The 26,579-nt window shown below is 36.0% G+C and overlaps 1 protein-coding gene across 2 annotated transcripts in view; it reads right to left on the reverse strand.

Moving 5' to 3' along the window:
* Positions 1–1,306: 1,306 nt before the first annotated feature.
* The window catches only part of LOC125654127 (uncharacterized), a 33,102-nt gene continuing 7,829 nt past the window's right edge, over positions 1,307–26,579 (reverse strand). The window contains exons 3-7 of one of the 2 annotated variants that reach the window (XM_048883922.2): positions 26,085–26,288; positions 18,858–19,039; positions 15,043–15,217; positions 2,231–9,022; positions 1,307–2,137 (exon numbers count right to left, since the gene is read on the reverse strand). In XM_048883922.2, coding sequence (XP_048739879.2) covers positions 2,262–9,022; positions 15,043–15,217; positions 18,858–19,039; positions 26,085–26,288 — 7,322 coding nt within the window. In that variant the 3' untranslated portion in view covers positions 1,307–2,137; positions 2,231–2,261. Of the gene's footprint in view, positions 2,138–2,230; positions 9,023–15,042; positions 15,218–18,857; positions 19,040–26,084; positions 26,289–26,579 lie in introns of those variants that run through there. The other variant, XM_048883927.2, reaches the window with a different exon arrangement.

Below are 26,579 nucleotides of genomic sequence, written 5' to 3' on the forward strand. Positions count from 1 at the left end.
TACAAAACACTGATTTACAACACCTATCTTAATGTTGATGAATTTTATTTACTCACAATAAGGGTCTCGGTACTAAGGTCACGGTAAAGTTATTCCTTAATGTCAAGGGCAATCAGAAAATAGAACTTCAGCAAGCAAATTTGGTTTATCCGCATACTTGGCTGTCATGTCTGATCAGGCAGATGGACACGCTATGATGATAACTCCCCTAAGTGCTTTTGATACAGATTAGCTTATAAGGATTCCATTGCATCCTTACTGATTGCTTCTGCAAATTGACCCTTCACCCAAAACATTTTTTCGACTTTGGAAAAAACAAAGTAAACTGAAGTTGATGACAAACGGGATGACCTCATCTTTTCCACCATCGACTCCCATATTCATATAGCAACAATTCAACAATTATGACCGTGTTCTGAGTGCGATTGGTATTCAAATGGATCTCTATTTTTAGACCAAGTAAACGCAGCAATCCGTGTTCAAAACTAGTATGCAAATAAAAGTTAACAATTCTTGCGAAACACGTCAGAGCATTCGATTTAATGGCTGGTTGTATTTACAAATGAGATCGTTAAAACAATCATTCATCACGTTCTTGTTAGTAGCCTGGCTGGATTTACAAAAGTGATCATACCCCGAAAGTATTCGTGCGTATCAAATTAGTTGAGATACATAAACAACAAAGGTATGTAATAATGGAATATTACTACATAAATATGGGAAGCTGACGATGGATGTTACTCCGTTTGTCATATAGATGATTTATTAGTTTGCCGTTGACATTTGTGTTCAATAAAATATTAAAAACGAGATGTCCTGAAGCACCCATCTTTTCATTTATTTTTTCACAGTTTACATTACCTGATTTCAATCTGATGAAAAGTGAAGATTGCGAAGAATCATCAATCTTAAATCGTACAAAGAAATCAAAATTGAAGATAGGACAAACATATACCCCTGGAAACACCAGAGGGGGATCAAGTCTCTAGGAAGAGTTGATCAGTTGCACGCACCTTGAAGCCCTTTATTTTTATCAGATTATGTGACCTGTCAGCAGGGCATGCATACTCCTCTTTGGCACCTGATCCCTCCAATGGTATGTCCAGGTGTCTGTGTTTACACAACTCTTAATTTTGTATTTCTTATTGAAGTTACGAGATTGATCACTGTTCGTTATATTGATCTTTTCATTTAAACTTACGTTTATAGTTTGTTTTGTCTTATTCTTTCTTCATTTCTTGCCTTGTTGTTTTAGCGATGTGAATTGCAAAGATTATTGCTGTAAAAAGTAAGGTGAACGACATAATACCATAGCATGATTTATCATATCTATGATCGACTTGTGTGAGTTGGCAGGGTAACACAAACTTTGGTAGATATAATGTTTTTATTATCATAAACGTTCCATAGTTTTGTATTGAACGTTCTAACGCTTAGTGATGCTACACGACATCAAATTTGATGATATACATATGTCTAGTTATGTTTTTCAACATATGATTGCTTCTTTATAATAAAAATGAATTTCATAAACATCCTAAATCGTCGTAAAACAATGCCATGCGTATCATTTGTAGAATGTTATGAAAAAGTAATCATGTATATGCAATTATATTTAAGAAAAGAGTTCCAGCAAAAGTTAGCAATATACTTCATTTTCGTAAAGTGGTTCTGAATAGAGGTTAATCCATTGTCACATACAACGTTAGCATCATCTGCTTAAAAAGTTTAAAATGTCACTAAGCATTCTCTTATTTCACAAATGTGTACCCCCAAGCACCTCTTCATTATGCTTTGTTCGTTTTTTCTTCAGAACAGAAATCCATGCATCACGATATCTTCGATTCTTGGTGAACATGCATATTTCAGAATTGGAAGTTCTTATCTAAATGCCATGTAAATCTATGGGGGGAAATAAAAATACAAATTCGAATGAGATGCTACAGTGGACTAATTTAAAGAAAACAGATCAAGGGATATATGTATGTCACAAGATATAAGCTAATCACGGAAGGTATCTGCCACAGCTGTACGTTTTTCTGCTTTGATCCCCATTCCAATGCAAATACAGGATGGTGTCTGATAAGAATTTTCACATTTTTGGCTTTTCTTTTTGTTTTGTACAGAATGAAGTTGTCTACAAAGAAAGAAAGATAAAAGAAACAAACACAAGAAATGTAACATATGCATTAGATGAAATAAAAACCCACATATAAGAATAAAAAGCTACCATAAGTATATCCTTCGATTTCCTGCTCTAGTTAAATAATTGGCTGCCAAGAGTGGATTCTCATGTTGGGATTACATGCAATGATTTGAAGGACGTCATCAATATTCTGAAGGATCTTTTCTGCATTGTATCTTCCGACTTTCTCCAGCGAGTACCTTAATCGAAACTCCAAAGATCTTGTGGAGAGAATTATGACACTGAGACATGTTTCATACGTTTGATCCTGTTCAGCACCAAACTCTGATAGTTGGATGTGTGACGAGTTAAATTCATTCCATAATGTCAAATCCTCCATTGTTATAGAATGTGTCATATGTATATCATTTTTAAAATTTGGCAATTCTTTGATCAGTTTGAATGGTAGAGCACTTTTTGCAATTCCGTCAACAATGACCGTTTTGTTATCTGTAAGAACTGTATAAAACGTTGATTCTGAGTTTGTTACATCAGGGGAAACCATAGGAACGTAATTAACACACATAGTTATTCTATCGCGAAATTCTGGGAAATGTAGTCTCGTGTCTATGGCACTGACAACACATATTCTTTCGCATTGCAGTTTTTTAGAAAGAGTTAATTGGTAAGCAGTGCAAAATAAGGAAAACAAGGAAACATTGTTTCTTTCTGATGCGTCTTTCAATTTTTGAATTTGATCGCCGCTCCAATGTTTGCTAATGACTTCGCTCGTATTGTCACAGTCCAATGCTTCATGGGTACTCCCCTTGTTATGTTGCTGCGCTCCAGTGCTTGGAGTTGCTTGTGATCGTGTTTTCATGTCACTCCAACGCTCAGTAAGGACCTCTCTTGTGTTGTGATCACCATTCAATTGTTTTACTTCTTTGGTGTTGTGATTGGCGCTCCAATCCGTCATGATGAGGTCGTTTTCCTTTCGTTCACCATTGCAACTGTTTGAGATGACATCATTTGTGTCGTTGAATATCTCCTCGACTTTTTCGAAAGCTTCAAAACTCTGCGATTTCTTACACTTTGAAACCTCTATATTCCAGTAAGATTTAAGTTCATCAGTTTCTTCTTTCAAATATTTTTCCATCACCAAGGCAGGATCCAATGAATATTGTGGAATCACCTCTGGAAAACATTGATGGTAGAGGTAGAATTTAAAAAAGTAATGAAAATCTTTGACAATGGCTCTGATACTCCCATTGTCTATATTACAGTGATTTAGTATCAACCTGACAACGCCAGAACTTGGTGATTTCCAAAATATACACTTTATAGGAATGTCAACATATGGATCAAACTTTGCTATGTCCTTAAACACCTTTTGTAGTTGATCATTTGACGAAACTGTGACGAAATCAAAACAAACGTCCTCAATGTCAAGTACAGACTTCATCGTATTAGTGCGCTTCTTGCCTGGTTCTGTTGGTTGGAATATTGTTCTCAATTCTGGATTCTTCAAAATGAGATTCAGGAGAGATGTTTTCCATATAGCTGCATCATTGATGTCCCATGAAACAGTGAGATCTACTGCGATTGTTAAATGTGGATTATTGCAATCAGTTTCAAACAACTCCAAATAGTGTAGCTCTAAAGGTGAGGGACTTTCAGAAATAAAAACATCATCATGTGACGTGCGCTCTTTAGTTGATTGGGATAGAAAATAATTAGCAATGTCGGTAACAGTTTTCTTTCCTGTCATGAGATAAACTACAGGAAGCCGTATTTGACTGGATTCAAACAAGGAATTGATAAGCTCTATGGATTTTTGAGAATCCAAACCAATCTCCAAAAGTATTGACGTATTTTTTATTTCATCTTGCTCGACTGATAATATTGATGCAGCAGATGTCTTCACAAGATCTAACCAGCGCTGACGAAACTGCTCCTTGCTATCGCAAAGTTCTGGGTGAACATTGATTCTAGCTTTCGTGTCACTTTGGGGTGACTCGTGATACTGTAGAACTCTTTTTTCTAATATAGATGTATTCAAGTCAGCGACGGTAAACTGAGCTTTCGTTGTGACCAAGGCACAATTTAATGCAATGACTAATTCTTCTTTTGGCAAAACATTGTATCCGTGCATTTTACTTATAGACTGGATATTTTGATCCGCTCCCATTCCGACAGACAACATTCCCCAATTTATCACCTGTGCTGCTTTACCAATCGAACGTCTATAATGAGCAAAGGCGTCCATAAAAGCATTCCCTGCAGCATAGTTAGCCTGTGCTTTATTTCCTACGAGCGAGGCAATACTTGAGTGCATAATGAAATAATCTAAGTCCATATTTTCTGTCACTCTATGAAGATTCCACGTGCCCAATATCTTTGGAATCAGCGGAACATCAAACATCTCGGTCGTTAATTTGTACACAGGTGCATCTTGCAGAACACCAGCACCGTGAAAGATTCCACGGATCTTGGTGATTCCAAGATTTCCAACAAGTCGAGAGAAGACACGTTCAAGATCATCTTTTTGTGTAATGTCTACTTTGTCATGCCAGATAGATGTGTTCCGGATACATTTGATGTTTTCTATTCGTCGATTTTCTATCTCAGAGGGAGACCTCCTCGATAATGTTATAACAAACTTTGCCCCACGAGCAGCCAAGAATTTTGTTACTTCCCACCCTAAACCTGTTAGACCACCAATGACAACGTATGCTGAGTCTCTCCTTATCAACATATGGCTTGGAATTTCTATTTCCGTCGGTTCTTTGAAGACTGATAGACGCAAAATGCGTTCTGAATTTAGTTTAGGAATGTTAGAAAAGAAACCTTTTATTTCAAACATCAATCGTTTTGCTCGCTTAAACTGCTTCTGCATTTTTGATTGCTGAAATATTTCAAACATATCTACGACACAAGATTCTGTGTTTGGGTAGTTTGTCGGATCATTTGCAGTTGTAGAAATTGGTAGCAGACCCTTGATACTAAGTAACAGTTTGATATTCGGAAACCATCGAATAATAACTTCAAATGGACATGTGACCTGTTTTGATAGCACGACAAGAACAGATGCTGACGAATCTTGACTATCTTTCGCAATATTTGATTCGTCCGTCGTGACTGAACAGTGTTTACTTTGTAGCAATGCTCTTAAAACCATTGACACTTCCTTGTGTTTTTCGTCGTGTAAAAGGAACACATTATTCTTTTTTTGAACTTTATCGGCTAAGCACATAGCGACTACCATGTTGAAAAACATACCCATCCTATAGCATGGTATCTCTAGCAATTCACATACACAGAGTCTGTTCACGGCAACTGACGATGCTACGTTTATGAGACAACAACCAATGATTTCCTTCCCATTTTTCAGAGAGTGTCCAGTGAATTCACAGGCCAGTGCGGGATGGCCACTTTCAGAATCGCGACCCCAATACTTTGTTACTGGAATTGGTTTTTGGAAGGGATACAAATGATCATGAAAGCACAGCAAAGCTTCGTGAATGGAGACAATACAAACGCCATTGGTGTTGCTAGCAGTTTCTAGGGTTTCAATCAATGAGTAGGGGGGTTGGTTAGCCGTAGAACGTGTTTGAACAGAATAATGTTTTCCCTTTGACGGCGCAACTGTTTTCTTACCATGGACAGAGTATATTGATGGAGAATGTTGAAGTTTAGCACTCAATACTCCTTTTGATGATATAATGAGTTCTCGTGAGAGAGAGTTTTCTGCATCGTTTCTGAGTGAAGATATAGTAGATAGGATTGAATTTTGAAGGTCTAGCCAGTTTCCATGCAGGTCTATCATTGCAAGTTTAAAGTCACGATGTTCCAAATGAAAGCAACGACCAATACCCCACAGTTCCGACCCAAATACACCAAATACCTCTCTATCTTCCCCACCTTGTGTCCATTCTGTAACAATGTATAAGCTCATTGTATTGAGGTCGATCTTTTGTAGTATCGTCAAAAGAATATGTGCCGACTTTTGCACGCATTCTAATACCTCATCCCCATCTTCAAAACTTTCAGCAGTGACAAAACCAGGAATGAAATACAAATCTATATTTTTTTGTTCTGGCAGTGTTGAAAGGAAATGCTTCCTTTGGATAGCATCAGAGAGGTTCACCGTTCCGTGATCTGGGTAAATTCTGCAGATGACTTCTTTAGCCTGTGTCATTGTTTGCTCGTTCCACGAAGCTATCAAACTTGGTCTATTTTGGTGAAAACAATCTGAAGGAATATCGATCAGTTGCCATTTTTCTTCAAGAAAATGGTTTTGAACACCAGTCATACTAGAGATTATATCCACCTCAAATCCTTGCATCTCTGCTACAATCGTTCCATTTCCTCGCAAAAGTAATACATTGCTTATTATTTTCGAATTTCGTAGTAACATTAATCTTGAAAAACATGTCATTTTCTTTGTTGGCGGTTGTTTAACTGTAAATTTCCTCACCAAAGTAGGGAAAATACGAGATTGTGTTCCCTGTTGGAATTGCAATGTTGGATAACAGCATGACTGAAACATACCATCAATAATAACGGGATGAAAACAGGTTCTTGGCATATCCATTTGAACAGCTTTTGTCAAGATTATATCAGCAAGATTCTCATTCGTTGATGACTGGATTTCCGAAATTATTCGGAAAGTAGAACCATGATTGAAACCTAACGCATTCAGAAATGAATATATTTGATGTTTTGATTTTCGCATTCCAAGGGTTCCGTCAATACTTGTGACGTCTACTATTTCAGTTTGGGATTCATCCACATGTTTCACTGTCCCTTCAGCTAATGGAGGATACTGTTCTGTTTCTCGAACTTTGAATTTAACTTCTACAGATGATGGAAAGTCAGTATCAATAACAAGGTACTTTTCTTCTGCCATTCCTATTTCTAGAGGTGTCAGTATTTTCCATGAAATTTCAAGTTCTTCCACATTCACACTCCAGATCTTTCGCCCAATTTCAAGTGCTATCTCTCCGTATAAAGCGCCTGGTAGAATTATTTTGTCGTCTACTAAATGTTCATATACAAAAGGTGTATTCGATTTTGAGATATAAAAACCAAATTTCCAGCTTGATTCCTGCATGGATGAAACCATACGGCCAGCAAATTTTTCTTGATTTTTTCCCAGTTGTAATTTATTTTTCATACCCGAATCAACACTGCAATCATTCTTGCTGAAAACGTAAGTCGGAAGTACAGAGAGACTTCCAGTGATATCTGCGACATTTGTCCAAATAGGAGATATCCCTTTTCTGAATACTTCATTCAGTGAGTTAAAGAATGTGTCTATCTCCGACAATTTGTTAATGGATGATAAAATCATATCATCAGTTTGTGGAAAAACCACATCGAAATGTGCCTGAAATACGGGTCGTGGTCCTATTTCCAAAAATATTGTGCTCTTGAATTTCTGTTTGACTGACTTCATCGATTGGAAAAATAATACAGGCTTTGAAACATTGCAAGCCCAATATGCTGGCGATGCAAAATCGGTCTTTATTTCTTTACCCGTAACTGTTGAAAATGTTGGGATGCACGGACTTTGGGGTTTAATGCTTTCCAGCATAGCAGGTAGGTTTTTACCCGCATCTTGAGTATAGTGACTGTGGTATGCGCAAGACGTATTGAGAGGTATAAATTCTGTGTCACCTCCTAAAGCTGCTTTCAGTCTCTCCATTGTTTCTTTATCTCCAGACACAGTACATGATTCTGTGCTATTGTAAACAGCAACATTTGCGTGGCAATTATACAATTTCTGAATTTTAGCACATGCTAGATCAACCGTCTCAGTTGAGCAATTGCGAACGACCATCATTGCGCCCTTTTCGCATGTCGACAGAGCAAGAGAACGGTAATAAATGACAGTTACGGCATCCTCAAGTGAAAGTGCTCCACTTTCGTATGCTGCGGCTACTTCCCCTACCGACTGTCCAACGACCGCAGATGGACGTATCCCTATGTGTTTCCACGATGCTGCGAGCGCAAGCTGTGTAGAAAAAATGGCAATGTGCGCCAGGATGGGATTTGTATAAGATTCTGCCTCATTTTGGATCGATTGATAAATTGAGATGTCTGCATTAAGCATTTTCAAATAAGAATCTATTTCAATTATACTTTTTCTAAACACTGGGTTCATCTTTATCATTTCTGCACACATTCCTTTCCATGTGGTTCCCACGCCACAATAAACAAACACTATATCAGGTTTTGTAGAGGGCACTGGCGAAAATAATTGTTCGTTGTGCTCTAAAACAGATTGCAGCTGTTTCTGAAGATTGTCAACAGAATCCGTTAACATCAACTTACGGAATTTGAAATGATCTCTACAAAACACAGAAGTGTACGATAAATCTTCCAATGAAGACATTTCTGTGAGGTTTTGCTTTACTTCATGCATCATTTTCCGCAAAGACCCCTTTGTTACTGCAGAGAATACTACAACTTTGCTCTTGGGAAACAAAACTTCAGAATTAGACTCTTCAACATTGATTCTCAATTTGTTAAAGCTCTGGTTGCTGTATATTATTGCATGTGAATTTGTGCCTCCGAATCCAAATGAATTGATTGATGCTATACGACAGCCATGAGAATTTTGTTTCCATTTTGAGTTGTCTCTACTTATAGTAAAGCCATATTCTTGAAATGGAATGTTTTTGTTTGGTTCATCAGCATGCAGTGATGGGACAAAATGACCATGTTTCATCATCAAAAGAACTTTGATGATTCCAGCAACACCTGCTGCGGATTCTAAATGTCCTATGTTGGTTTTTACGGATCCAATCTTAACTTTACGATCTTTGAAATGCGGTCCAAAAAATTTCCCTAGTGCATTTGTTTCTATTGGGTCACCAACTGGGGTTCCTGTTCCTACAATCAAAAAATGAGTTTACATCACTTACTCGATTTTCACTATCAAATCCTCATGGTCAATTGTATTATCATTTTTAAATCTTAAAGTCAGCAAATAACAACAAATTCTAAACTTTGATAGAGAAAATTTTGATAAATTTCCCTCCAAACGTATAGAATCATTTCTTCAATTTTGTTTATTTTTTTAATTATTTATAAACACAGTCAATTTAATCGAATAAGGAATGCATTAAAATACAACGATTTTATAGCTACACTATGTAACAGTCTTTACTTTTCCTCTTTTACTTTTTATCCATGCTGACAAAGGGTCAAGGTTTTTGGTATCTATCCATCGCGTCACATACGTTTTGACATATTTAAAAGGGAGATGAAACTCGTTTGTCAATTGGACGACACAGGTTCTCAGAATATCAGACTTTTTGGAATAAATTACTCGAGGTTGTGATTTTCGACCATATTGACATAGAGAGCAATAATATATCCAGCTGGACTATAGTTGAAAGAAACATAGATATATAGACAAATATATTGGATGCTTTTATTATCTAAACAAACAAATACTTGTTTATAGTACACTGCCAGTCTTCAGAATCACGCTTCAGATTCAAACACATTTAATACTCCAGTGAAAGAAATGCATTGATATGAGTTATCGTACCTATACTGGATTCATAAACTCTACAAAAACCCTTACAAACAGAGATACATAGCTGGATCATGTAAATGTTCTACCAAGCCCCTGTATTTATCTTCACGAACATATTAAAACTGCAGATATATTGTACCACAACATATGCTAGAAATGGTGTAAATCAAACGAGGATCAAACAAAGATTGTAAGACATTCCAAAGAACTTTTAGTAAATTTGAAATATCAAAACTTTTCCCAAATCAACTGCATCAAAACATATGCCGTTTCATTACTTTGCAAACCATTATTCGTGATAAATTTAAGACTAGGTTTTTCACATCATAGACATCTGTGTTTTAATAAAAATGGAACACGCATAAATTTACATCATGTTATCAATCATTCAAAAAATGAATTTGTTAGACACTACACTAATTTTACGCATAAGTACTCCGAAGTTGATATTAAAGAGACTTAGTTTTTTGTTGTTGTCTGACACGCTTCATACCGATTGTTAGACCGTTCTTGGCATACTGGTTTTGACTACGGATAACTCCGTTTACGTGATCAAAATAAAGGGGTGTGATCGGTCGAAAGGGGATGATTACTCATCCTAGACACCTGATCACTGTTTGATATCTTCAACTTTCATCTATTTGGTCTTTGGTGAGATAGCCTGTTAAAATTTACATGGACACGAAGCTTGCTTATAGGAGTTATGAGATTGATCACTGTTCGTTATCTTCACCTTGCTCTTTTATTAGGTGACCTGTTTTTCTTTCTTATGAGGGTGAATTAATTCAAAAGCTTCTACAGAAGAAACACTATTTTGATGTAACCTTCAACTCAACATTTAGATAGATCGAAGACGGTTTATCTATTAACAATGTTCACTTTCATTGGTATGTCCATTCGATGTACCTCAGTGCAATGGGGATAAAAAAAACCCACTACAAATTCTTCAATATGCGCTTTATCTTTGGATATTTGATTGAACGTAACGACAAACTGACAACTCAACTTTATGACAATCGCGATGACTCCAACTTCTTCACCGTTAACTTGTCGTATTTATTTAGCAATATCCCATCATCACCTGAATATGGTGATCATGTGTCTCAACTGAGTCCATACGCGAAAGGATGTTCTACGTATGATTGATTCATAAATCGAGGTAAGTTATTGAAAAATAAGCCATTTGCAAATTAAACCAAACGTTGTCTGACCTGTTAGGCCGTTTTTATATACTGACATTGCTCCGATTGTTTGATCAATATATAGGGTTTATAGTGGGTGTGACCGGTTAAAAGGGAATGCTTATTGATCCTAAGCAACTGACCTCACCTTTCATGCGTTCTGGGCTCCATGTTTGTCCCTCTCTTGATTTTATATTATTTATTACGTTTATGAGATTGACCTTGCATTGACGTATGTTTTACATTACGACCCCTTGGTCGAGGCCTCTGCTGGTGGACTGTTAGTCCTCGAGGGTCTCTACAGCCCAGTAGCTAAGTAAGTGTTACTGGCTTGAAAATATGGATGTATATATAATTGCTGTGATAAAATTTAGAAATTCATTTCAAAATTAAGAATTGTCTACCTAGTGCATAGCTCTAATCCTTAGACGAATTTGACTCCAGTTTTTGGTACTCAATTTTTCTTAGTTCTTACAAGTTTATTGTTATATCGGATTTCAAATATTACGGCTTGAGCATAACTGAAAAGACATTGTATGTCCAAGTGCACATTTGGTGCATCAAAATTGGTACCGTATAAAAAAAATATAAAACTTATACGGTACCAATTTTAATGCACCAGATGCGGATTTCGGCAAATAATGTCTCTTCAGTGATGCTCAACCAAATTTTTTTAAATCCGAAATACCAGTAAATTTGGAAGCCCTAAGAGCTATTTTAGGCGAAACGTTTTACATTACAACCCCTGCGTCGAGACCTCAGCTGGTGGACTGTTTGTTTCCGAGGGTCTCTATAGCCCAGTAGCTAAGTACTTCGTTACTAGTTTGAGAATACGGGATGTATATTTAATTGCTGTGATAAAAGTTAGAAATTCACTTCAAAATTATAGATTATCTCCTTCGTGCATAGCTCTGATCCTTAGACGAGTTTAACTCCAGTCTTAGGCACTCTCATTTTTTAAATTCTTACAAGTTTATTGTTATTTCGGATTACCAATATTTCGACTTGAGCATCACTGAAGAGACATTGTATGTCGAAATGCACATTTGGTGCATCAAAATTAGTACCGTATTTGTTTTACATTACGACCCATGGGTCGAGGCCTCAGCTGTTAGTTTGTTAGTTCCTGAGGGTCTCTACAGCCCAGTAGCTAAGTACTTCGTTATCAGTTTGAATATACGGATGTATATTTAATTGCTGGGATAAAATTTAGAAATTCATTTCAAAATTAAGGATTATCTCTCTTGTGCATAGCTCTGATTGCTAGACGAATTTGACTCCAGTCCTTGGATCTCCGGTTGTTTTTTTTAGTTCTTACAAGTTTATTGTTATTTCGGATTTCTAATACGGGAAGTGGTTTTAATTTCGCGGTACTAAAAGTTCAAGATTTTTAATATTGGTCTAATTGCGGTGGTTTTATGTTTGCGGGATTCAAATTTTATGGCATGTCGCACTTGCAAACTGATTGCATTTGTTTTAATTTCGCGAAACAAATCCCTGACCGCGAACATAGCAAAATCAAAACCACCACAATCATTTCCCCAGTTACAATATTTCGGCTGGAGCATCACTGAAGAGACATTATTTGTCGAAATGCTCATCTGGTGCAATAAAATTGGTACCGTATAAGTTTTACATTACGACTCCTGGGTCGAGGCCTCAGCTGGTGGACTGTTATTCCCCGAGGTTCTCTACAGCCCAGCAGCTAAGTACTTCGTTACTAGCTTGAAAATACGGATGTATATTTAATCGCTGATAAAAAATTTGAAATTCATTTCAAAATTAAGGACTATCTCCCTCGTGTATAGCTCTGATCCTTAGACGAATTTGACCCCAGCCTTTTCGACTCTGTATATTTTTAGTTCTTTGAAGATTATTGTTATTTCAGATTTCCAATATTTCGGCTTGAGCATCACTGAAAAGACATTATTCGTTGAAATACGCATCTTATGCGTCAACATAGGTACCGTGTAATTTTTACATTACGATCCTTGGGTCGAGGTCTCTGCTGGTGAACTGTTAGTCCCCGAGAGTCTCTACAGTCCAGTAGCTAAGTACTTCGTTACTAGCTTGAAAATACGGATGTATATTTAATTGCTGATTTAAAATTTAGAAATTCATTTCAAAATTAAGGATTATCTCCTTCGGGCATAGCTCTTATCCTTAGACGAATTTGATGCCAGTGTTTGGCACTCTTTTTTTTTTAGTTCTTACAAATTTATTGTTATTTTGGATTTCCAATATTTCGGCTTGAGCATCACTGAGGAGACATTATTTGTCGAAATGTGCATCTGGTGCATGAAAATTGGTACCGTATAAGTTTTACATTGACAATGTTCGTTATTTTAACATTTTCATTATACCTCATTGGCACCTGATCCCACGTTCGATATGTCCTGTGGTCCGCGTTTATTGTACTCTTACATTTGTAATCTTTATTGTATGCATGCGATTGATCACTCTTAGTACGCAGTTTTACATCCGATATATCCACGAGTTCGTATTTGACCTAGTTTTCAGTTTGTATTATTTATAGTATTAATGATATCACTGTTTGTTATTTGCACTTCTTCATTAATATCAGTGTGTTGAAATTAAAGCAAATTAATATTGATGACCTTAGCTATGGGTGAAGTTTTGAGCGGATATTTAGGGAAACCTCATTAAAGATATTGATTTCATATGTGAATTATAGATAATTCATTTCTAATATCACAGTTTTCTTTGTAGATTTGAAACTTTAAGAATTAAAAGAACTTTTTAAAAGGAAATGCACTCAATTAAGTTGATAACGAGCATTTTCTTTCTTTTAGAAATGTCAGTTAAATTCAGTGTCACCTGGACCGAAACACAAATAATGATTTTCCAAGAAGCATATGAATAAGGCAAGGTATGGAATGAAGAGGTTACAAAATCAGGAATATTTGAAATTTCGATAAGAAGAACTTTATAAAAGATTCGGAAATATCACTTCTATTCCTAAAGAATAGCAGTGTTATCTAAATTATAAATGTTAATATTTCATTATCTTAATCTTATTACACAGAAGACTAATGAAAGGATCAGGTATTTTGTTTTTAATTTTCGGTTGTCTTGGCAGAGAGGGAATATCCAACAGTCTCTTTTTCTTTCTTTTCCTCTACATTTTGAAATACGATTTGGAATAGCTTTAGCTTTGCATCTGAAGTAGGTGATCAAATTCCAATTATTGATCATTTGAAACACTTCATACAGCATAACTAATTAGCCATGGACTATAAACAAATAATTGCTAGGCCATGGTAGATGAACATATAATGAGAAATACAGACAGAAAGACGGAAGGACAGACAGAAAGATATGTATGCATACGTGCATACATACATACATACATACACACAGACATAGACATATATACAGGCACACACATACATACATACAGACATACATACAGACACATACATACATACAGACAGACAGACATAAACAAACACACATACATGCATACAGACAGACAGACAGACAGACAGACAGACAGACAGACAGACAGACAGACACACACACACACACACACACACACACACACACACACATACATACATACATACATAAATACTTGCATATTTGCATACACACATACATACAGACAGACAGACAGACACACACACACACATACATACATACATACATACACATACATACATAAATACTTGCATATTTGCATACATACATACAGACAGACAGACAGACAGACAGACAGACACACACACACACATACATACACACATACATACATACAACCACACAAACACATACCTACATACATACTTCCATACATGCATACAAACAAACAAACATACATACATACATACAGACATACAGACACACACATATACATAATACATGCATACATACATACAAATAAACATACATACATACATACATACACATACATAAATACTTGCATATTTGCATACTTGCATACATACATACATACATACATATATATATATATATATATATATATATATATATATATATATATATATCTTTCTGTATATATATATATATATATATATATATATATATATATATATATATATATACATCTATATACACAGAAAGACAGACAGGCAGGACTATACATACAGAGAGATATGAGATGCAGATATATATATCGAAGTCTTTATAAAAAATCAGTCACATACCGTGAGCTTCAATGTATTGTATACTGCCTGGATGCATTTTTGAATTTTCAAAAATCCTTTGTAACAGGTGGATTTGCTGACTCTCTGCAGGTGCTGTAATTGGCGAATTTTCATGTCCGTCTTGATTGCAGGCCGTTGCAATGGTACCCCATATTTTGTCATTTTCACGAATAGCCTTGAAAAAGGAATCAAAATACACGTAAGACAATAAAGGTGTATCTACAACCAGAGACCCGAAATGAAAAAAGAAGAATCAGATAAATTACACGAAGAATATGTATTGGTTCCAGCTACGAATACTTTTAACAATAATGTCTTTGTTTGTAAGGTTAATTGTCATAACTGTATTTTAAATGAACTTGGCTTTCATTCGACGTTTGATATTTCTATTTACTTTTCGAATTGCCTTACAAAAGTGAACACATTTCATAGCCCAGTCAATGAAACTAATGAATACCATTTTCCTTATCTATACTGGATTCAAAAAATTCAAAAATTCTTACAAACAGTGATACACTGCTTGAACCAGTAATTCTTCAACCGGGCCTCTATCTCTCTCCTCTAGAAGACAATTGCAATAAACGAAATCCTTGAAACAAATTGTGTTACAGTGTTTATGTGTAGGTGTGTATGTCTCTCAACTGATTCGATATGCAAGATTTTGTTCTCCATACAGTCATTTTTTATTAAATTAATGCAGGCTACCGAGAAATAATTTGATGTTACGGGCTTACGGCAGTCTCGTTTTAGGTCAACATATCGAGAACTTTACAATTGCTATACGATTTAACTTGAAAATACAACCTGTTTATTGGGTAATATGCTGCCTGTCATGTTTCATACCAATTGAGAGCGTTATTTACACACTGATTTTGACTGCGGAATGATCCTTTTCCCCATTGGGATGTAGGGATCACAACGGGTGTGACCGGTTGACAGGGATGCTTATTCCTCCTAGGCACTTGATTACACATCTGGTATATCCATGGTTCCGTGTTACACCTATTTTGTGTTATTTATAGGAGTTATAAGATTGATCACTGTTTGTCATGTACCTGAATACGAGGAGTGGTGTCAATTCGAAATTTCAAAGAACTTTTATTACAATTGAAATCACAAAACGTTTTCCAAATTAATAAAATTAAAACGCACTCATATTTTTTATTCCATGAAAAATCACGTTGTTAAAGACCAATCAAATTCAGTGCCCACGTACTCTTAAGGAGGAATCCTACACCAGGGAAATTTGATGCAGATGAAAAGAGGATATCTTAGAATTGAAATTTTTCAAATTTACTTTATTTTGTCATAAAATACAGGTTTAGTGCAAGGTGAAGATAACGAACAGTGATCAATCTCATAACTCCTACAAGTGATCTGAAAAAAAAATAAAACCCCTGCTGGGCTCGAACGCGCGACCTACAGTTCAGCAGTCGGTATGCTGATATTGCTGATATTGATATTTTTTTCATCCATGCTTTAAGAATAAGTGAGCCATTATGACTTTGTGGAGTACCTCCATAAGTTGATATGAAAAGGATGATGGAGTTCCTAATTGACAATATCTATATAAGTTTTGGTGATCAGGTCTTCCAAACCGTCTGTAGGAATTGCCATGGATACTAATTGTGTTACATTATTAGATGACCTGTTTTTATACTCATATGAAGCAGATTTCATTTGAAAGTTTCTACATGAAAAGAGAAAATATTTTATTGTATCCTTCAATTCTACATTTACATTTATCCTCAAAAGTAAGTTGAACATTTGGGAGGATCTTTGAACGGAACTAAGTTGAATTCATAACAGAAATGAAGTCCTGTCACCAATACTTGTGATTTCCATTAGTGGAACTCTTCAAATTAAAGGCGCGTAAAATCGTGCTACCGGAACAACGTAAACATTAGGCACACGCAATATGGCATTCAATACGAATTATAATCAATTGCAAACTACAACACTGCTCAAAATTCTAAAGTTAACAGAAATTAATTATTTTAACAAGAAAGAAGACAAACTTGTTAAACTATGTGAGGGAGCACAGGTACTGAAGTTGCTAAATTTGACCGATATAAAAGCATCAACCGCAAGAAGAACTGTAAAGGAAAAAACCTATGCACATCCAACATAACGAAGTTTTCTTGTAATGTAAAACTTATATGGTACCAATTTTGATGCACCAGATGCGCATTTCGACAAATCATGTCTCTTCAGTCATGCTCAACCGAAATGTTTGAAATCCGAAATAACAATGAAGTTTTAGAGCTGTTATAGGGGAAAACAGTGTGCCAAAAAAGTGGAGTCAAATTCGTCTAAGTGTAAATAATGGGATTCATATGATTTTAAAGTTATTCTGTCAGACCATGAAGATATGTTGTTATATAAGTAGCACGGGTTCATATAACATGGACTTTGTAAGCATACATGTAACATCCCCCGCTCTTCTTCCAATATTTTTACATAAATTATCGATCTGTCAAACTCCATTTTTTTTATTTTGAGACATTTACAACACTAATTAATACAACTGTTATGTTTCCGAACTTCATTTAAGCTATTTCAAAAATTAGAGAATTCGATGGAGTTCGGATGGAAAACATCGATTTTTGAAATTTTTGAAACAGATGTGATGACGTTCAAAAACACATTAGTTTTATATATTAGCGTTAGATTTTTCAAAAATGCAATTTGACTAATGTCTATTTTACCATGACACCATGTCTTTTAATATATAAAGGGGGTGGGGGCGATATCAACGTTTTCCTTATTTCCCTGTAATCTCGTACTTGCTCACGAGACTTGTTCATTGACGTGCAAGAGTCATGAAAGCGCGATTACTCTGACGGGCTGGTAATAAGAAGTATTGAAAGACTGATATTCTCTGAATATAGGACCTTTTAAGATAAATTATTTCAGGTCCTCATTTTCAACTTCATCAACGTCACCAGTAATGACGTATCCAGTTTGGCTTTAGTTAAAAGAATACGGAGAACAAGAACACCTAGGTTGGTTAAGTAGAATATGGTCTACATCTTAGTACTGCAAAGTTTGTTTGTTATAAACAGTTCATATGCGATAGCAAAAGTATATTTGTAGGGAATAAAGGGTGTAGACTTGAATATTAAGTATGTTGAAATGCAAGACTGACGAATAAGGTTGTTTATGTTGACGGTATATGTCTTTGTTAGTAAATGTAAGTTTAAGGAACTGACGGCGTTATGAAATATCATCATCCTTAACCCGCGGTGATCTACAAAAGCTTCTGATTGGCAACATTCATAATCACAAATTCAGACTGTATTCTGGTATTGAAAATCCCAGATTGGACTATCTTTGGCTTATTCAGATGGTGTATTTAAAACTTTAGATTAAACAGGGTGTATAAATACATGATTCTTATCTCTGTCCAATACGTTTTTTAATTCATTTTTCTATATTGGAATTGAGTTTTCAATACCTATACAATTATCTGTTTTATTGGAAGCTTTCAGTTATATGTATTATGTATTAAAGAAAGACGAAGGTTCGATGCAGCTCATACAAAAGTTCTATGCAATATATTAATGCACGCTGTGTCGGATGATTTAGGAAGCTAAACTGAACTTAAATCCCAAAACGAGAAATCAACTGTTCAGAAATTAAAAAAAATATTGAAGTACATTATTGTGAGAAGATGCAGGACCCATGTACAATTTGAAGATGGTGATGATGATGATGATGATGATGATGGAGACGACACTGCTAATGATGATTAAATTGTTGTTGATATTGGTGATCATGTTAAAATTTAGATAACATTATTAAATAAATCATACATCACCAAGACGCTTGAGAATCACTATTCCACACCCTTCCCCTCGAACGTATCCATCGGCATTCTTAGAAAAAGTGTGACATTTTCCTGTCGGGGATGCCATCCGTGCCTTTGATAGTACAATAGAAGTCATTTCACTCAGGAGGACATTCACTCCCCCACAGATAGCTGCTGTTATTTCGCCTTGATTATGAAAACATGAACATATAATGAATATAAGGGTATATGTCATCAATACTAATGGGAAAATGAAAATATACTGTGTCAACTCCGTATATCGTCACCCCTTCTATTGCCACTCAATATACAGTACCACCATCAACATATATAAAATGGATTGATTTATACGCTAAAACGTCCGATATAACACCAAACTCACCTATCGCCATCCGCCATCGATTTTCAGATACAAAAGGTCAAATTATCGTTATAAATCCCCGATAACAATGCCAATGACCAGGAATCTGAATCCATTATCATACATAACTGGACTGTTCAATGAATCGAAACGAAACGACTCTAAAGGATCATGTAGAAAGAACAAAAGGAAAGACCCAAAGTGGTTTTAAATCCTATGCATGGTGTATGAAATAAAGTCAAAAATGGTTCTGGATGTGATTGAACATTTCAAATTTACATATGCGTTTGTCAAATAAATAGTTCTTACAGGCATGAACTGTTTTCTCCTGCATATATCGCAGATTAAATCACCTACCGCACACCTTTTCCCAGTGACACAATTTATCCTCTTTAGAAGAACTCCACCAGGAAACGAACCTTTTACTGGTGGAGGTTTTCGACAACAAGCCCAACAAATCTTGTATGGCATCGTTTTTAAAACTTGGCGTCTGTGTCGAATAACACAGTTAAAATGACACGTGGCCTCGTGCTATACATTGAATAGAAACCTGTTTCATATGAGTGAATATGTTGTTAGATTTCTCGTTTCATTAGGGCTTTCCACCTTTCTGTGGAAAGTCCTATTGATATTGTTCTGTTTATTAGGTCTTTCCACCTTTCTGTGGAAAGACCTTTTGATATTGTGCTGTTTATTATTATTATTATTATTAGGGCTTTCCACCTTTCTGTGGAAAGTCCTATTGATATTGTTCTGTTTATTAGGGCTTTCCACCTTTCTGTGGAAAGTCCTATTGATATTGTTCTGTTTATTATTATTATTATTATTATTATTATTTTCTTCCTTCTTTTCTTTCCGCCAAAAAATAATTTGACATCTTTAGACTTATCGAAATTTTTTATAGCCCATCATATTCAACTTCTCGAAACATGATCACATGTGACCCTGCGTAATTGACCTTTGACCTTTTACGGAGTTATTGGACTTTACGTAAAAATCCTTGTTATCGCTACTCCTCTTTAATCGTAAAAGATAGGAGCATCAAACCTTTGCTGAAACATAGAAGAGACTTAGATGGATTCATATGGGCATTAATCAAAAGAATTCGAAGACCCCTCAGGGGAGTTATTGCTCCTTAAGTTTTACGATTTATTCGTAAATAATGTCCAACATCAGAACGGTTTATCGTAGAGACACGGGACCAACTGGAATGGGATCGTTGACCTTTGACCTTTAAAATTAGGTCACGGTCAAAGGTCAAGGTCATCTAAAAAGACCAGAAAATAGCACTTTTTATACCCTTTTTCCTGCTTAAGATAGCATTGAAATATTATATCGGTAAGTATTGACTTCATGATTGGTTCAGATATTATGCATGATAACTTTGAACTTTGACCCTTTCGTGAATTTCGGAGACTCGCATTGAAAAGCTTGGTATTGCTACTCCTACTAAAGCGGAAGTCAAAGAGACATGAAACCTTCGCTAATGACTTCAGAGTAAAACCCCCTTGCACTGAGAAATTAATGGAAGGGGTACGAAAACCCTTAAGCATAATTATTGCCCCTGAAAGTCTCCAATATCATTATCTAAACCTATAACTTTTATATTAATCTAGTTAGAGACATGGGATCACTAGCATTAAGACCGATGATCTTTGACTTTCAAATGAGGTCAAGGTCAAAGGTCAAGGTCATCATCGAAATTATTTTTTTCCATTTTCAAGGTCTTTTAAAGTATTTTTTAGCATTGAGAAGCTAACCGAAAGTAACCGAAAACCCCTGAACAAATTACGGCCCCTGAATGTCTTGATTAACATTTTTTAAGCTTATAGCTTTTACATTGATATAGATAGAGACATGGGATCACTTTCATGAAGACCGATGACCTTTGACCTTCAAAATGAGGTCAAAGTTCAAGGTCATCGTGAAAATTATTTTTTTTATTTTCAAGGTCTTTTTGAGTTTCTAACATCATCTTAAATATTCTTAAATATCTTTTTTTAAATCATGGTAGGTGGAAAGCCCTCTAATTGTTCGCGAACAATTAGGATTACTAGTTATAATCATTATTATTATTTTCTTTCCGCTAAAATATGCTTCTACGCCTCAAGAGTTATCGAGAAACAATGTAGACCATCCTATTCGACATCTCAAAACATGCTCAGATTTGACCCAGCGTAACTGAACTTTGACCTTTAACGAAGTTAGAGGACTTTACGCCAAAAACCCTTGTTATCGATTCTTCTCGAAAACCGTGAATGAAAGGAGCATCGAACCTTTTCTATAACACAGAGGTGACTTGGTCCAATTGACGTGGGCATTCACCCAAAGGATTCGACGACCCTTTCAGGAAGTTAGTACCCCTCATGCTTTACGATTTCTGTGTAAGAAATTGACGACTCCTAAAGTATTCGTCGAAGAGACACCGAACACACTGGAACGGGTTGGGTGACCTTTGCCTTGAAAAATAGGTCAAGATCAAAGATCAAGGTCATCCAAAAAGACCAGAAAATGGCATCTTTTATACCCTCTTTCCCGCTTCAGATAGCAGTAAAATACCACATGGGTCAGCATGGAATTCTAGATGGGTCTTCGTATTATGAATTACAACTCTAAATTTTGACCCCTCCGCGAATTGTGGCGACTCGCGTTGAAAACCTTGTTATCGCTACTCCTCCAGAACCGAAAGTCGTAGAGACACGAAACCTTCGCTGATGAGTTGCCAGTGAAACTCCCTTGCAGTGAGAAGTAAACCGAAGGGAAACGAAACCCCTTAAGCAGAGTTATTGCTCTTGCAAGTATCCGATATCGTTATTGAAGCCTCTAACTTTAACATGAATATACCTAAAGACACGGGGCCACTTTTTTGAAGACCGATGACCCTGACCTTCAAAATGAGGTCAAAGTTAAAGGTCAAGGTCACACACATCCCGGTGCGAGTCCGTGGTTGTCCACATTTCAACACAACAGGACTTGTGGTCTCTCAGCACGTCCTCCTAAAACCACACTATATCTATGCATATTGACGCATGTCATCCGTTCAAACACACATAAAAACAGCATTGGAACCCTTGAAAATCCTTTATTTATTGTTTTTGGTTGTTACGACCTTCAAACAATGGCTTTCGTGGCCCTAAACACTTTATAATTCACTTGGACTTTTTCGTTATTAAGCAAGTCAGTCTGGTGTTGTGGTAGAGAGTATGTCGCCATGATGCAAGTTAAGCAGCATTCATCGCGACGAGTAGTTGGATGGGTGACCGGCGGAACTGTTTTTCTCCCTCATTTTTAATAAGATTTAGGCGTTGTCCGGTTAGGCGATAAAAGTGAAAAAGTCTTGAAGATGAAAATTGTCAGGAAAAAGCAATGAAAAGGTGGAAAATCCTCTAATTGTTCGCGAACAATTAAGATCACTAGCTTATTTATGTTTTTGTACTAATCTTTGATTTGATGATGGAAAAGAATGTCGTTAAGTATAATAATTATTGTTAATAAAACGAATAATAATAATAATAATTGATAAATAATGAAAAAAACACTGTCGGTGAAGCTCGAACGCGCACTAAAGGGTCCTACGTCGGAACAAACACTTCCACGATATCCATTGCGCTAAGGGAGAAACGATACTGGGATATACGTTATGACAATAATTTTCGGGGGACTCGGGGGCGTTTTTAACATTTTCACCCTCACGGTAGTGGTGCCCATGAAAATTTCATTGTGATAACGAATCTGCAATTCACAACAAATCTGAAAATGTTTAATTTGTCCATGAGTATAACTTCCATAATGCCCTTTGGAGGGAAAGTACTGTCAAAATTAATCATAAAATTGGGAAAACAGTGTTATTTGCCAAATAGATCATCGAATTAAATAAAAACTATAACCCCGTTGTCAGTGAAATTTCGAAACTGTTTGATTTGGATATATTCGAATGCATATGGATAAATTTTGTGTATCATGTGACAACTGTGTACATTGATGTATCTAACCTCATAGTGCTGTGTTCCAGAAAAAGTGTATTTGTTCGTCAATCGTTGAACGTATTCAGTCCTCGTAGGACTTACCTTTTCACAAATGAATCGGTTGCACGCACATTGACGCGATTTACAAATGCAGAACATCCCACTGTTTAACAAAGTTGCAAGAACTAAAGCAAAATACTGTTATCAAGTTACGTATCCTGTCAAATATAGATGACAAGAGAAAGACAGCAATTATTGATTGATCAACCACAGGTTTTTTCAAATTGATTGACTAAATTGGTCAACTTCTTTATAATGTCACCCTTGATATAACGGTATAACAGGCTGGGGCAAAAACTGGCGGGACACTGTATATTGCTAAATGTTTAATAAAATTTGAATTGCAAGTCACCCACACACGACCACTCGACGCAATAAGGCACATGAGGCACATTGTAAAATTCCACTGTTTCTAGTTCTAAGCAACATACATGTATGTAACACGATGTTGAATATTTTGCATTTGAATAAAGAATAAAGAGACGATATCGGTTTTGACGACTCCATTCCACATCTTCAAGACAAGACAACTCTATGCAAACAATACGTCTTAGAAATCAAATCAGTTGTTTTTGCAGAAAGGTGAAGATAACGAACAGTGATCAATCTCATAACTCCTACAAGCAATACAAAATAGATAGTTGGGCAATCACGGACCCCCAGACACGCCAGAGGTGGGATCAGGTGCCTAGGAGGAGTAAGCATCCCCTGTCGACCGGTCACACCCACCGTGAACCCAATATCCTAATCAGGTAAACGGAGTTATCCGTAGTCAAAATCAGTGTGCCAAGAACGGCCTAACAATCGGTATGAAACATGTCAGACAGCATTTGACCCAATGATAGGTTGTATTGACGAACTAAATCGTTATAACGACCATAGAATTTGCGAAATGCTGACTTCAATCGAGACTGCTGAAACCCCTGTACCATCAACTTGTTTGTCAGTAGCTTGCCTCGATGTAAAAACTGACTATATGCAGAACAAGCTCTTACGTATCGAATCAGTTGAGAGATATAAACACCATATGCAGGTGATAATGGAATATTGCTGCATAAATATGGGAAGTTGGTGATTGAGAAGCTGAAATCATCCCGTTTGTCATATAGTTGAGTTGTCAGTTTGCTGTTAATATCTATTTTCAATAAAATATCTAAGTATGAAACAGAAGTTGACGACTCTGTTGTGTCTTTTATTTAGAGCTCACATGGATATATCGAAGTTAAGACCATCTTTTCATTTCACGGGATAAATCCAACAGGAGTACGGATATACTTAAGAGAGCAAAACATCGACCATGATACATTTAGTCCGTGATACATCATCGAATAGTTTTGTTGTCATAATAAATAAGACATTTCCGATTCACCAAAAGGATTTGCTCTGCTGTTTCTTTTATCGATGCTTTATCTTGATGACGTTAAAGACTGTGTATGGGAAGATTTTCGTACAGAATACTACATCTAATCTTTTGTTATTCAGAATTATCATTTGGTAGGTGGAAACTATATTTGGGTGAGGGATACTCAAGGAAAAACATCTACACCAGCAGGAATGCAATGGACTTTCACTATAGAGAACAAATTATGTCATAGTGCCATTCCTTTCACAGGTTATACTATCACGGTAGCTAAAATGTTAAAGGGTTCATTTTCCAACGAAATGCTCAGGTTCGAGTTCCTATCCCGGTGTTTTATCAAATTTAACTAGTTTAAGATACCTAATGGCTGTTCATTCACAAAGCGTTTTGTGTCCCTGTTGGCATCAACATGGTAAGGACATTCCATCAAAATTCCATCACTCATATTGAGATGTCATTAGCCGTAATTGAAGTAGCACAAATTTAGTTCTATAAATAGCTATCGTGACCGAAGCAGTAAAGGTCCTTTATCGTTCTAAAGGCCGCCACGATAAGGAACCTCTGTTTTTAAGGCCATTTGCGAAATACCAGTGGTTCTTACTATTAATTGCCGAACGTGTTGGCAAATCAGCAGTCAATATCAATGGTTGTCTTAGGTTTAACCCATTCATGATATAAGCGGGTCTTCAACTAAAGACATACCGCTCAAAAAGCAAACGCTCGACCACTTATCTACGGGGATCGGTACGACTGTAAGCGTCGTACATATGTCAATATATATGGATGGTGACATCCCTACATTTCTACATTAGTGAACAGTTTTGAGCAGAATCTGAAATGTCACTCAAAATCACCTTCCAAAATTCATCAATTTCTCCAAAACAAAGCTAAGTCAAATATCGCACGTAATACCCCTTGTTCTGCTGTTTCTTCTGACACATAAATCCGACTAAACACAACTGGAATGATAAGGAAAAACGCTAGCGTATCCTCGATAACGCAAGAAGAACTACATGAGCAGATGTCAATACATCCAACGGGTGTCTAACAATATTTGATAAATTCGATACGATAGCATGAATTGCTACTAATGTTGAAGAACAGGTAAAACCATTATAACCTCATTTCCATCAACTGGGATATGTTGTTCTTGCCAGTAACTGTACTGGTTATGATTCACCAATTACTTCAGAAAACATTGCAAATGCTGTCAAATTACCATTGATTTTATATCATCCCAACTCCAGTAATTCCAGGTACCGGTGTTTGCTCTACTCTTACTTTTGTATTCTTTATTGGAATGACGATATTAATCTCTCTTCGTTATCTTCACGTTTTTATTATACTATCAGAATTGAATAAATGTTAATTTTTTTTTATCCTGCAATTGTTTGTTAATACACGAGTGTAAATAAAACGTATAGCGAAAGATAAGAAAATTAATCATTATTTATTAAAATTAATTAAAATTAATTAAAATCTCACCTGCTTTTATCGCTTGTGTGGCTGTGTGAATAGCAACAAGGGATGAGGAACAGGCAGTGTCCATTGTGATAGCCGGACCATGCAGATTTAAAAAGTAGGAAACCTGTGCTGATACAATACTTCTACTAATTCCAGTCACAGAGTAGTTTGATAGAAATTGAACATCATTTCTCAAACACGTTTCAAACTCTCCATTCATAACACCTGCATGAGCGAAGAAAATCACGACCAATCATATCCCTTATAATGCATACTATGAAAAGTACATTAACATATAGTAAAGTAACATCATCTTTAGTATAATAGTTAATTCAAATATTGATTATTCTAATCAAAGTAAATAAAGATATCAAATACTTCTGAATCACACAGGTAATACATATGTCAGTTATCTGATTGTAAATGTTACCATTCATTGTAAAGAAGATACATTTATCCACTCAATAATGGGTTTTTTCCCTTAAATTATATGCATACTCAATTGAATTAAGGCAT

The sequence above is a fragment of the Ostrea edulis genome, chromosome 7 (assembly GCF_947568905.1).
Source record: "Ostrea edulis chromosome 7, xbOstEdul1.1, whole genome shotgun sequence".
Lineage (NCBI taxonomy): Eukaryota > Metazoa > Mollusca > Bivalvia > Ostreida > Ostreidae > Ostrea > Ostrea edulis.